At 50.0% G+C, this 14,308-nt stretch overlaps 2 protein-coding genes across 2 annotated transcripts; both read right to left on the bottom strand.

Annotated features, from left to right (window-relative positions):
* Window positions 1-438: 438 nt before the first annotated feature.
* On the bottom strand, window positions 439-3,264 carry LOC100829339. Its single transcript, XM_003559459.4, has 5 exons — window positions 2,601-3,264; window positions 2,331-2,489; window positions 2,140-2,238; window positions 950-1,057; window positions 439-848 (listed from the first exon to the last, which is right to left on the bottom strand). Exons 1-5 carry the CDS (start codon window positions 3,135-3,137, stop codon window positions 645-647), a joined length of 1,107 nt encoding a protein of 368 aa, XP_003559507.1. The 5' UTR covers window positions 3,138-3,264; the 3' UTR covers window positions 439-644.
* Window positions 3,265-4,850: 1,586 nt separating this feature from the next.
* Window positions 4,851-7,150, bottom strand: LOC100823623 (subtilisin-like protease SBT1.5). Its single transcript, XM_014896575.2, is given in 2 exon segments — window positions 4,851-6,002; window positions 6,005-7,150. Coding segments are annotated over 2 exon segments (2,280 nt in total). The 5' UTR covers window positions 7,133-7,150.
* Between the last annotated feature and the right edge of the window lie 7,158 nt (window positions 7,151-14,308).

The following is a 14,308-nucleotide window of genomic DNA, read 5'->3' as shown; positions in this document are numbered from 1 at the left end:
AAAGGTAGAGGTGCTGCGACCCACGGTCGGCGCTGCTTCGACGGGCGACTGGAGGTGATGCTACGACCGGCGGCCACGGTGCTTTGAACGATGGCAAGCGGTGCTTCGAACGGTGGGAGACGATGCTGCCACCTGCGGTCGACAATGCTTCAAATGACGGCAGGCGGTGCTGCAACCTGCGGCCGGCGGCGCTGGAACGGGAGGCGGCGCGGCGACCGACGGTGCAGCGGACGGTGATGCTGCAACAGGCCGACACTTCTGTGAACTGAGTGCCGGGGATGGATCAATCCAGCAGCTAACTGCGCATGCATCGGACGGCTCGCTAGGCGACGGATAGGTGCATTTTATCGCCGATAGACGCCTAGCACGGCCCTTATGTTATGTCTATGAGTTGCCTGCGTTCTGTTACTTAAAAAAGTCCCTATCACAATTTAGAAATCTCCAACGCAAGATTGCAACTGAATTTCTCCGGAAGATAAACACCAAACCATCAGGAATAGAATATCTCACAGGCATTAACCACTGAGAACCAAAGCACAACCAAATGATCATATTCGCCGCTGCTTGTTCACCCACTCATAGCATCGTTATTACACAACACTGACACGCGAGCTTTTGAAGGTCCGTCCATGACCAGACTGCTACTAAAACAGGTTCTGGTAGATCTTGTCCTGGTCGGATCTGTGTACTCGCCGCTTGCTGCTCCCGGTGCCTGAGGTAGGCTTATGGTGATCGGAGCTCTTCGACATCGGCCTGCTGCGCGAGCCGCTGAAGGGTAGGTGGTGGTCCGGCCTTGCCTTGCTGCTGCCGCTGCCGCTGCGGTGAGAGCTCAAGGATTCCTCGTACTCCTGCCAAAGTTCATGGTAGAGATGAGGAAAACACTTTTGGCTGATCGTGGACAAAAAGGACGGGGCAAAAATGGAAACTGTGCTGACACCAGCTTTGATACCTCGGATCTGCTTTTGGAGAAAGGGGTTAGGCAAGGGTTGAGATCCTTGACGAACATTTCATCCGGGCTACCGCAGTTTGGCGTCTCCGCTTCCCCAATGCTGCACTCCTGCAATGACGGCAGATAGCAAAGATGGAATATCGTCAGTTACTCGAGTCAAATTGAGCTCGCAAGTTTAGTAAGTTAGTATACACAGATAGTTTTTTTTTTAAAAAGGGTATACACAGATAGGAGTCTGCGGTTATGTGGGATTCATGCGTGCTAGTAAAAGACTTCTTTCTTTTTTGTTTGGAACAGATCATTTGCAGATTGCAACAATGATAGAGTTTAAGACGAGGTTGAACTTGAATTCTGAAACCAACTAATCAAATTTGCCTTGAAACGTAGGTAAACGGATTGTCTTTGCAAATTTGACAATGCACAAAGAAATTTCAGAATATCTCTTGGAAGGAATAAAATAGAATGGACTGAAAATATGAAGCAAGTCAAACATCTAACTAATCATCAAAAGGAAAAATGACAAAAGAGCTATTTGAAATTGTCTGTATTGCTTAATGGCCATCGAGCAGCTTAAGTATTTATAGTAGAAATATACGGTCATCGCTACAAGTTAGAGCATGAAACATCTAATATGAAGCATTTAGCAGCCATAACTCACTCAAATATTCTCCTTTCCTCTGTTGCCACGAACAATCTGTGTTATTTCATTATATGCAAGTCAAAAAGGTATTTCGCTTAAACAGAAGACAGATATTTTAGATGCTCGTTATATTCATGTATAAGTATGCATAATTTTGTTATACCATGTTTAAATAGTAAAATATGTAATAAGTTTCTAAATCTAAGAAGGTGGAGTGACCCTCTTCGCTTATTAACTACTCCCTGCTAAACTTGAGACAGTTATTATGGATCGGAGGGAGTAACAAGAACATCAAAGTTTTATTGTCATGCTTGACATATGGAGTTTCATTTTCATTTTGAACCACATCATATGGATTTATCATGATCAAATAGAAATATGCGTTTCCAATCTGGTCACATCAGCCTATATTCAACAACAGTTGCTTCAAAATGCAATTTACTATAGCATCTAATGGTGACTAACAAAATAGCGAAGCATTTGCAACCAGCCAAATTAGCATAGACATCTTTCAATTGTAACAGGAGAATGGTGGAGCAAACAACCCTACCAGAGAGAAGGCAGTCTCCTCGTTAAGCACGGGCGTACTTGGAGAAGAGCAATATTCGTCATCAAAGCATGACCTTGTCGTGTGCTTCTCGGCCTTGACCTGCCCAGGTTGGAACAATAACAGCCGAACAATATTAGATTGGTATTGAAAGACTGCATTGAGAATGGAGAGGCAAAAAATCGTGGACGTACCTGAGCTAGCTCCTCGGCAAGACATTGGATCTGCCCGGTGAGAGTCGATATCTCATCCCGGACGTGGCGGTCCGGCTGCGTGTCCGGGAACAGGACGGCGTCCTTGAGCGTCCTGATCTCCTCCCGCTGGCGCAGGCACAGGTCCTTGAGCCGCTCGACCTGCCCAGCAAAACAGCAGTTACTTCGTCAGCAATTGATAGCACAGAAGGCGCCGCCGTGCGGTGGACGGAGGAGAAGGGGATGCGTATGCAGGAGCGGGTAGCAGCGCACCTCCCTGTCCTTGTTCTCGAGCTGAAGGCGGAGCGCGGCGATCTCGTCATCCTGCTCCTTGCTCTGCGAGAGGAGCTCCCGCTCGCTGCGCAGCACCATGGCGAGCGTCCGCGTGTTGGCGTTGCCGCTGTTCTTGACCTCCGTCAAGGCCTTATTCTTCTTGCCCTCAGACGGCGCCTTCTGGAACAGCAGCTTCCGTGACAGCCCCGGCAACTTGCCCGCGCTGTTCTTCGCGGGGGCGGCGACGGCAGCGGGAGGGACGGGGAGGAGGCTCTTGGGGCCGGCGCCCGGCTTCTTGTCCATGGAGATGAGCCTCCGGAGCACGGAGCCCAGGCTGCCTTGCTGTTGCTGCTGGGTCTGCGGCGCCTGGCAGCGCAGGTCGCCGCGGCCGGATCTGGCCGCGACCAGCGCGCGGCTCCCTTGCCCCGGGGTCGCCGGTGCGGCGGCGGCGGCGGTGGGTCTGGCATGGCGCGGGGAAGGGGAAGCGGACGGCGAGTCGTAGGAGGCATAGCGCGAGGCCGCGGCCGCCTTCCTCATCTCTCCTCCGCTCTGTTTCGGTTCGCGTGGATGGAGCGGAGCGGAGCGGCCGGCGGCGTTTGAATTTCGAATGGGACCAATTATTATGGCGTGCTTCCTGCGACTGCGTGCGGCGTGCCGATGCGTTTCCGGCTTTTTCTTTGCTAGGGGCGGCTTTTTTGGGAGAGGGGATCCGAATCCTGCTGCCAGTCATGTCGTCGTCGGCGTCTTTTGCTGCATGCCGGGCCGGGCAGGGCAGGGCAGGGCAGGGCTGGCACGTTCGGAAGGGTTCGTTCTCAAAGTTTCGAACGCTGACGAAGCGCCAAGACGCAAAGATCGGCAGATGCCAGACGCGGCCATGACCTCCAGTTGGGTGGGCCAGGGTGCACAATTCAGTTGGTTTACACAAAAAAAAACACAGTTCAGTTAAGCCTCTTTGATTCTTGGTATGCGCTTGAACAGGTTGCTCGTACTATTGCACTTAGAGATGGCACTCACTCCTTTGATCAGGCAACGTGCTGGCTCAGGGCAATACTCTTCTAGCTCCCTCTATGACATTATTAACTTTAGAGGAGTCAAGCATATTTTCATTCCTTTTTTCTGGTCCATTCATGTCCCACCTAGAGTTTAGATTTCCTTGTGGTTGATCTCACGTAGTAATAAGATCATGACTAGGGATAACCTGAAGAAAAGAAAAATAGAAAAACCAGAGGATTGTGTATTTTGCTCTGAAAAGGAATCTATTCATCATCTGTTCTTTGATTGTTTAGTTCCTACATCTACCCGGGGAATTGTCTCTTTATACTTTAATAAACAGCTGGGCACTGATCTAGAATCTGTTGCCAGGTTCTGACTCTCAAACAAAAAACATGGGGCATTAAAGTCCATATGTGCTGCTGTTCTTTGGTGTCTTTGGAAGTTTAGAAATAGTTTCATTTTTTTATCATGATGTTTGGATAAGTACTAACCAACTTCGGTTCTTGATCCTCCAAACTGTCCAGAAATGGAGAAATATCTTCAAATAGGATGCGGTGGAGCGGGTCGAGGGTTTCTGTACCCTCCTCCGCTCGGTGCCGAAGGCACCTCCTCGCTTGGGCCGGCGTTAGCGGCGTTTGAATCTACTAGAGGTAGAGTTTGCTCGCTGACGCCAAAGCTTGGTGATGATCTTATGGGAGACTACGCATGGCTCAAGATCTCCGACGCGCTCCAGTTGTCCCTTCCCCCGATGCAATGATGCTCGCCGAGCCCCCTTGTGGGTGCCTTATATTATGGAACTGATGAAGTATACTATTATCTGTTTTGCTTAGTATTTAGCTGCCCCGTGCAGTGTTCGTCCTATTGGAGTCATTTCTTGGCACAAAAGTGCAAAGCTTAGGTCCAGCACTTTGTTGCGCTCCATGCAATCTGCCATTGCAGACTGTTGCTTCTCATTGATGCCGATACCATCTAAATATCATCGCACAGGATGCTTGAAAGATTTGAAGAAGAAGAAGAAATATGCTCGCATGCATATCCAGACAAGTCTAGTTGCCAACATTGACTGCCCTCACAACAAACAAGTCTGATTATTGACAACAGGTAAACCCATACTGCAGATAACCTCTCTTATCAGTTATTCCTTTTACAGACTACCGTGTGACACGAGCATCAGTCAATTCTACCACACTGCAAACACCCTCTCTTATTTCAGTTATTACTTCTACAGACTACCGTGTGACACAACACGAGCATCAGTCAATTGTTCCACAGGAAGGCCACGGGGCTCCTGACCCGGTGCTTCCTGTTCTCCAGGCTGACGTAGCCGAAGTCCCACGACCCGGCAGGCTTCCCGCTCCCTCCCTCCTGTCTCCGGAACTCCACAGTGTATGTCTTCTTCTCCTTGGGCTGCTTGAACTCGAGGGTCGCCGGAGTCACGACCACCTTGATCCCCGCAGGTGCCGCGGTCGTCACATGGTACGTCTCCGGGTGCAGCGACACCTTAGTCAATGTCCGCGTCAGAGCACGGGCCTCGATGTGGCCGTCGAAGACGACTACCATCGATGGCTAGTTGAGCCCGGCCGCGTCGCCCGGCGGCGTCCTCGGGCAGCTGGCCAGGTCCGGCTCGAACCGGCGTACTTGCTCGACTGTATAGTTGAGGCTGCAGAGGAAGGCCACGTAGTCGTTGGCGCCGGCGTCGTACACCAGGCCGGGGTCCATGGCGAGCCGCGGTAGCACGAGCCCGGCGCCGGCCTCGAGCGGCGTCGTGTCGTTGTCGCTGCCGTTGTCAACGATGCCCCTGCCGTTCATGTCGAGCGTGGCCGTTGTCGTCATCATCGCCGACCGCACCATGGCCGGCGTCCAGTCGCGGTCCCTCTTCCTGATCAGCGCCGCCACGCCGGCCACGTGCGGGCACGCCATGGACGTGCCGGACATGATGTTGTACTCCACCCGCCTCAGGTCGATGGCCTCGTTCGTCGGCTGGATGTCGCCAGGCCAGGCGGCGAGGATGTTCATCCCGGGCGCGACGATGTCCGGCTTGAGCAGCTCCGGGGCCAGCCGGTTGGGGCCCCGTGACGAGAACCCGGCCACCATCGGCTCCCGGGTCTCGCCGGTCACCGTGTGGGAGGAGAAGCTGAATGACGCCACTGGGTACGGCACCGCCGACACCATGTAGGCGTCCAGCTTCTTACGTCCAGTGGTGCTGAGCGTGAGGCCGGGAAGGCTGTACGCCTCAACCATGACTCCGTCCGAGAACAGTGCGTCGCTGTCCACGGAGACTACCCCGGCTCCACCGGCTCTCTGCACGTAGAAGCCGTTCGAGGCACCTTCCATCCCCGTGCACACCACGATCTTGCCCATGACCTTGTCGGGTGCCAGGTCCGTCTCCTCACAGGAGGTCAGGAGTTGCACACCAGCTGGGTCATGTTCATGCCCTGGGCCTTCATGTCATACAGGGATTGCCCTGTGAGCACCACGCCGTTGCCGAGCCTGAGTCTCCCCGGGAACACGCGGTCCGTGGTTGCGGCGCCGACCGTGGTCATCCACGGCGCGACGTTGCTGACGGTCGATGCTATGGGACCGCTGTTGCCGCCGGCGAAGACGACGAAGACGCCTCTCCGCGTGGCGCCAAACCTGGCGACGGCGACCATGTCATCGTAGAAAGCCGGGTCCTGGAGTTTCCCGAGGGACAAGGAGATGATGTCCACGCCGTCGCTCACCGCGGCGTCGATCGCCGCAACGATGGCCGACTCGGTGCACGTTAACGTGTTGCAGGCCTTGTACATGGCGATCCTCGCCATGCGCGCCACGCCGCTGGCGCTCCCCTGGGAGAATCCCAGCATGTTGGCCCCCTGGACCTTCGAGCCGGCGGCCGTGGAAGCCACGTGAGTGCCGTGGCCCAACTTGTCCCTCGGAGTGAATATGCCATCCTCTTCGTTGATGAAGACCTTGTCCCCGACCAGCTTGCGGTTGCACGAGCTGGCGGAGAAGCCCTCGGCGTCGACGCACTTGCCCTTCCAGCCGGGGCGGACGGGGCCGAGGCCGCTGTCGTTGAAGCTGGAGCTCGCAGGCGAGATACCCGTGTCCACGACGCCGATGATGACGTTGTCGCCGAACTCTGAGTCCGGCCAGGCGCCGAAGTCCGCGTGGAGGCCGATGAACCCCGGCGACCGCGTCGTCTGGGTGTGGTACACTCTGTCCCTGTGCACGCCAAACACGCCGGGGATCCTCGACATGCGCCGGGCCTCGGCGTCGGTGAGGCGGACGGCGAAGCCGTGCATCACCGTGTCGTAGGTGTGCAGGATGCGGCCGGTGGAGTTGGTGGCCACCATGGACGCGTACCAGTGGTCGAGGGTGGTGAATCGGGATGGCTTGGAGAGATGGTTCGTCTGGATGATGTAGGTGTTGGAGGTGGATGGTGTCTGGGTCTTTTGCTCGATGGTGTTCTTGGGCTTCAGGGTGATGGCTGAGTGGGTGGACTGCAGAAGCGTGAGAAACAGTAGCGAGTATTGCAAGAAGATGAAGGTTCTGGAAGCCATTGTTGATATGTGTGTGAGTGTGAGCTGAGTGAGGAGATGCACGTATCGTGTTATGGGTTTTATAGAGGTTAATGGCGGGTTGGACAACCTTTCAAGCGACCCTAGTGCAGACAAATGTTTCCATTTTCACTCTATCCTTGATGCAGTTGACTTGCGTGTGCACAAGGGAAAAAAAACCGAAAAATGGCTTGTGCGCGAAACCCTTGCTGGGCTGATCTCGGCGAACGAACCAGAATTTGCAAGGATCATTGGGTTAGTGATTCTCGCTTACAAGACACATTCCTCCTGTCCTCCAGCTATATACGTATGCTATGTATTCTTGCTTAATACTCACGCTGTTAACGTACAATCCTTTTTACCAAGAGTGAAGTACTAGTTCAGTTGCTCCGTGGAAAAAGCAGTTTCAGGGTTCATTGGTGATTTACCTTGATATAACATAAGACCATTTCCGGCCATTCACATGTTTGAGAACAACTTTAGGAACTTCTTTTATGCATCTACTGAACAAAAGAGGTGAAATACACATGCTATCTAAATGCCGAAGTGTGAAGTGTGTCTCTGAAGCTTGCACGCACACGCCATGATGTGCTTGCATTGCTAGTTTCAGCTATCATCAGAGTACATATCAAGCCATGACATGGTGTCACAGTTAGTGGAAGATGAATGTAGAGTGCTTCCGGCACAGTTCTCAGCTAGTGGGAGCTCGTTGTGGCTTTGAGACGAAACTGGCGTGACTAATTGTGAAATTTAGATTTATGTAGATAGGATCATAGGAAGGAGGGGCAAATTATAGCAAGAGAAGCTGGCTGAACATAATGAAACAGATTCTGAAAGAAACTGAAGTATGAAACGGCCTCCACTATCTCTTGTCACTTCTTAAAACTCAAACTTGCCTTGTCCCCCCTTGAGATACACTAATAAAAGACACCACCATGCAAACTCATTAGGTTTTCGATTAACATTCTAGCTTTGCATGATGGATGAAACCAACCATCCACACATGTGACATTGTCACGTAGTACCAGCAATAGTACATGATCAGTAAGCAAGGTTGTTGCAATGGCCAATGCAGATACCAAGTGTCTAATTGCAAGTCTACAGCCATGATAGAAAATGTCAAATGAAATCACAGTCGTCCAAAGAATTATTTCTGCGACATTAGTTATTCAGATGGATTAAGATTTCAGAATGATTATATAGATACAAGTTGCGCCTTGTTCTCAGTACGTGGCTAGACTACACTTAAAACTACAAGGTATTGGAGACCAATTTACAGAATTAAGAATGACACTAGTACAAAACAGGCTATAGGCGCCCCCCATCAGTGGCGGGTCAAAAAAAGCCGCCACTACTAGCCTCCTCGAGAAACCCAAAAATCCAAAAAGACAACCATTAGTGGCGGTCCCAAAAAACCCGCCATTGATGTCCCCCTATCAGTGGCCATGCTATCATCAGTGGCGTTTCTTAGCTAGAACCCGCCACTAATGGCCCCTCACGAGACAACCGAACTTGAAAAAATCATAACTAGTTCATACAAAATCCAAATAATGTGATTCTTTTTGATAAAGTTACATATTGACATGCCAAACAATATTGCCAAATATCCGTACAACTTTTGGTACTACAAAATGATTTTACATTTTCTAAATGCAAAAAATGGAATATTAATTGTTCTGGTTCAAAATGGCACATATACAATTTTGACACGAAGTATGCCATATTTCATTGCTACTGTCAAAATAGTTTGAATTTTCTAGTTTCATAGATACTTTTACCCATGTAAATGAATTTCTAGCTACTTTTCAAAAGTAATTCAAATTTGAACTACAAGTGTGTGATAGTTCGTTTCAAAAAAATTCCAAAAATCATTTTAAGGTATCAAAATAAGAATTATGTAATGTTTATAGAGGGTGTTGAAATATTCAACACCTTGTTGTGGAAAAATGTGTCGACAATTTGCACTCTATCTTGAAAAAAAGTCAAACCATATGAAGAAAATGTCAAAAAAGTCCATTCTTTGGCATGGAGTCCTTTTGTGTGTACTAGTTGTGAGGAAAAATGATAAACTTGAATTTTCACGACTTATCAAAAACATCCATCACAAAATGGACTATCAGGTATGAGTGTTTATAACTTTCAAGCCAAATGACCAAACTCATGTCCATTTCCATGTCATGGTTATGATAATGCATCCATTTTTTTGCATGGAGGTACATCTTAACATGTGAAACAATATTGCCAAAGAGCCTTACAACTTTTTAGTAAAAAAACTGATTTTTTTTCTATTTTATAGATGAATTTAGAACCCATCAGTGGTGGATTTAGCTATAAAACCCGACACTAATGCTGATCTGAGGCCTTGGGCCCAACCAATTTCAGCCCAACTTATAAAATTCATACGTATATGGCCAAACCCTACCTAACTTCTTCCCCATTCTCCTCCTATTTCCCCAGCCTCCGCCCTCCTCTTCTGCCCCTCACGTGAGTCCTGCCCTCCTCCCTTCTCCCTCGCGCTGCCCTTCTTTCTCCGTCGCGCAACTCCCGCATCCCTTCCGTTCTCCATCCCTGCTCCCTCTCCCTCGCGCGCGGTGTCCCGGCTCCCTCTCCCTCACACGCGCGGAGACCGGATCGCCAGGCAGGGGCGGCGCGGCAAGCTACCTGCGGCGCCGGCAAGCTTCCCTGGCCTCCACATCGCCGGATCCAGCCTTTACCCGACGCGACGCGGGCGGATCCGGGCTCCCTCACCTCAACGCCGATTGATCCGGCCACCCTTGGTCCGGCACCTCCGCTGTCGGATCCGGCCGCCCTCGGCTTAGCTGACCTTGGCCCCGCCGTCACCGGTTAGTCATCTCTCCCTCACACTTTTCTCTAATCTTCCTCTCGGTTCGTTCTCTCATGCATTCTTTCTCACACATGTTGGTGGCCGGCTCGGCGAGCAACAAGCGGGTGGCTTGCCCTCTCCCTCGGATGTACTTCGTCGGCCGGTGCAAGGAGGACGACTGGAGATGGTGGTCCATGGCGGCACTCAACGAGACGCGGACTCCCTCGGCATCTGGTACGTGTCTGCTTGTGTTGTTCTCCGTCCACACCAGCGATTTGGAGCTCCACCATGCCATCTACAAGATTGCAAGGCTGCTTGGCTATGGCATTTTCTATTGAATTTACATCTGTGAATGTGTAATTTTGGTAGACCGTAAATCTTTGAGAATAGATCCGAAAATTGTATGGACCATGCATTGTATGTGTTGTAGTAAAATAAAACCCTTATATGGGCCGGGCCATAAATCCTACGTGGCGACGACCAAGTCAACATTCCGCAAGCACGAGTCAAAGACACCTACGTGGCGCGGTCAATCCTACGTGGCAGAGGGAGACTAGTCAACAAGTCAAGTCTCTCATGCCATGGTCAAAGGGTCAAATGAGCTAGAGTGGGGGGAAAGAAAAGTGAGAGGAGGGGGCCCTTGGTCCATGGTGGACCATGGACCAAGCCCTACTTTTCTCTCATGGTGCACACAAAAGTTATGGACCAAAGGAGCTACTTTTACCCTTTTGCCCCCACTTTTCTCTCTCCCTCAAGGGTAGCCATGGTCATTTGTCATGGACCCCTAGGCTATAAATACCCCCCATGAGGGCATGTATCATTCACTCTTACTTGAATAAACTCAAGGAGAGAGGGCTAGAGCCTCTTCAAAGAGCTCTAGTTTCGAGATTCGGGAAGACGCGTTCGGCCCGGATTCGAAGGAGAAGGGGTTGTGTTAGAGTTCCGAGGGCATCCTAACCTCGATACTTGGAAAGACGCGTTCGGTCCAAGTACGAGGCGGCCCCGACGAACCTCTCGCCTAAAGGTGTCTTGGGAAGATCCGCTCGGCCCAAGCCCTCGGCTAACAACCCCCTCGAAGCCTTTCCTAACATAGGATCAAGTCGCACCCGTAGGGTCGACCGAACCTATTAAAAAAATATCGACGTGTCAACTTGCCCAAGTATACGGCAACCTTCGCTATAAGGCCGGCGTACACGCCCTGCATTTATACCCGCACTTCTGCCATCGAGCATTGGCACCCCTTACTCTAATTGTCGAGAACAACAACAGTATGAAAGAAGAAGAAAAGAGTAGAGGTTGATTGGTTGTTTGCAGGTGTATATAAATTAATATGTAATTATATTTTTTTAATCCCTAAATGACCATTGTTGGCATATGAGTATTAATGTCGGTCATTGCATACCCGACACTGATGGTTGACCCCATCAGTGGTGTGTTTTCTGCCCGCCAGTGATAGCCTTACTATTAGTGGCCAGAAGTCAGTGGCGTGTGCCTCACACGCCACTGATAGCGTTTTTTGACCCTTTTTTTACCGACACTGATAGTCTGTTTTGTACAAGTGTGACCATTAACGCGTCGTAGAGTGTGCTCAAATTGCGGTCGTCAACGACAATTAATTGTACGGAAATTATAACGCGGGAACGTTCGCGCGCATCCGTTTCCGCGCGACGCACTCGCTGCTGCTCGGCCATGTATGCGCGAGAGACTTGCTTCTGCGCTAGCTAGTACTGCTGTCCCATGCATGCATGCATGCAATTTTTCCTTTTTTAGGAAAATTATAATGAGAACATGGTGGCGCTCTCGTGGCCTTGTTCCTGAGGCTGCCGGTCCACGGAACCCTCGCCGCCGTGCACTGTGCCCGCCTCCTCGCGCCCCATCGCCTGCCTCCGCGTGTCATCCTAAATGTGCCTGCCTCTGCGCGCCATCTGTGCCCTCCACCTTGCACTGCCCAGCAACCACCTTGAGCCGTGCCCGCCGCGTCGCGCTGCCTTGCCACCATCGTGCATGTGTCATACGTGCCGCCTCACGCAGCCCTGCCGCCGCCTTGCGCCATCCCTGCCTCCGCGGGCGCCGATTCAATCGCTGCCACAAGCAGTAACCGTCGCTTCCACGTGCGGTAACCGTCGGCGACGTGTCTACTTTCCCATCCTGTGAGGCAGTTGTCGGGGTGAAACAATGATGCTCGCCGACAAGGGCGGAATCAATCTGTCGGCGCCGTAGCTGCTCGGTTTCCCGTTTGGGGGCGAATCAGGCTGCTTATCCGCAAATCATAATCGAGGGGCAGATCTAGCAGTGGTGTCTCTCCCGCAAAGGCTAGCATTTGGGGTGGGGGGGGGGGGGGGAGAGCTCTACACGTTCGCTACACCTCGGCGAGATTCAAGGTCTCGACAATGGAATCAAGCAGGTAGAGCGAGTGCTAGGTGCTAGATTTTGATCAAATGGACAAACGTACAACGGTTAAATGTGTTTATTAGGATATGGCAATTCGTGTTCCCTAGAGGTGGCAATTTACCTGCATTAGGCATGGCAATTTATGTAGCTCAGAGGTGGCAATTTGTCTGCAATAGTGGTGGCAACTTGTGTTCATCAGAGGTGGCAATGAGTGTGCATTAGGGGTGGCAATAATTAGGGTGGCAATTTATGTTCATTAGGGCTGGTAATTTATGTGCTTTAGGCGGTGCTAATTTGTGTGCATTAGGGCTAACAAAGAGATAGGTTTGTGTGCGTCATTTTAAATGAATGTGGTGGCTCAATTTGGAGCGGAGGAAATGCGGGAAGCAATGGTGTATGCTAAATTTTAACCAAAATGGATGGCCGTACTAGGTTATTGGTGTTCATTAAGAGTGGCAATTCATGCGTAACTGGTGACAATTTGTGCTTATCAGGATGTGGCAATTCGTATGTTCTACGATTGGCATTTGTGTTCATTAGAGGGTGGCAATTTGTGCGTATTACAAGTGGCAATGTTCATTGGGATGGTAATTTGTGTGCATTAGGGGTGGAATTTGTCTACATTAAGAGGAGACATGGAGATAAGGTGGCCTGCTGCCGGGACTTGGCGTGAAAAGAGCCAGCTGAGCTGACACGGATTGGCAGTTACCGTAGTGCATCGTGCCTATAGCGCGATCGTTGAGCGATGTTGCAACATTATATATTGGAGGCAACTTTATATATCGCACGGTGGCAACTTTATATACTAGAAGGCGGCAACTTTTAATATTATTTTTTTGTTGCCAAAACATATCAATATGAGATCTTGTTTTGAAGATCTCGCCAAGAAAAAATTAATCTGAAGACGAATTGTAAATCGAACGTAAATTCTAAGAGATATAACATTTTGAAGTTGCATTTTGCAAAATAAGACATGCATGCATGAACACGTAGCACTCAAGCCAGTTGCTGTTGCGCTGGGTGCAGGCATGCATGCGTACTATTACTGATGTACTATGCATGCTATGCATGCGACCAGCTGTTGCTGCGCTGGGTGCATGCATGCATGCGTACTATTACTGTTGTGCTATGCATGCCACCTGCTGCTGCCGTACGCGCGGATAGATTAACGCGGGCACGTTCGCGCGCTATTTCAGTCCAAGAAATTTTTACTTCTCTTTTCTCCTTAGGAATTCTGTACAGAGATAACATACATGAATCCCCTCTATACAAGGCTTTTGTATTCTTTTCCGCTTTATCGATGAAATACCGCGCTGCTATTTTAGTTAAAAAGAAACATACATGAAGGCACATTACTGGAACAAGAATTAATTAGAGTTAGTCCCTTGGAAAAAGTAACTTACCTTTCCAACCCCTAAGCTTGTTCTTTACATTTTCTTGGATATGATAATTTCTCAGCTTGTTCCTCAAAATAATTTCTCAGCTTAGTCACGTGCAACGGTACTCTTGGATACTTATATAAAGAATGTCCCCTACTTTACATGTGAAAATGTGGGCATGGTCATCTTTTGTATCAGCTGCATTCTCAAAACAGAAAACTTTATGAAAATTAATCTTCAACACAACAAGGTGCTCAAATATACAGAGTAAAAACTTAAGATTCTTGGCACCTTCTAAATCACCATTAAAAAGGAACATCAGCGTAATGGAGCATAAAACAAAACATGTCCAGTTGAGGAAGATTACATCCTGATCATAAGTGAAGAAACTTTCTGTCGGGGCTGGTTGATCTTGATGGAGTTAGTGGATATGGTTAACCATGTCTTCAACATCGTAATCAGCGCCATGCATTTTAGCCATGTCCTCCCTGAACTGTCTTTCCTGCTCCTCCAAGCTCAGCCTGCAGTAATCAAGGGTCGGGGTGGGCCAATGTCTGAGCCCAAACAACATCCCATTGTATCCCA

Source organism: Brachypodium distachyon, chromosome 1 (assembly GCF_000005505.3).
Source record: "Brachypodium distachyon strain Bd21 chromosome 1, Brachypodium_distachyon_v3.0, whole genome shotgun sequence".
In the NCBI taxonomy this organism is placed as follows: Eukaryota; Viridiplantae; Streptophyta; class Magnoliopsida; order Poales; family Poaceae; genus Brachypodium; species Brachypodium distachyon.
This window is presented reverse-complemented; position numbering and strand designations above follow the sequence as displayed.

Bases quoted from the DNA above. Each gene is read 5' to 3' on its own strand.
- LOC100829339 (XM_003559459.4), bottom strand. From the start codon at position 3,137: ATGAGGAAGGCGGCCGCGGCCTCGCGCTATGCCTCCTACGACTCGCCG. The intron at 2,239-2,330 runs GTACGTCCACGA...CAACCTGGGCAG, and splicing joins TTGCCGAGGAGCTAGCTCAG to GTCAAGGCCGAGAAGCACAC. The intron at 1,058-2,139 runs GTAGGGTTGTTT...CCGTCATTGCAG, and splicing joins AGGAGACTGCCTTCTCTCTG to GAGTGCAGCATTGGGGAAGC.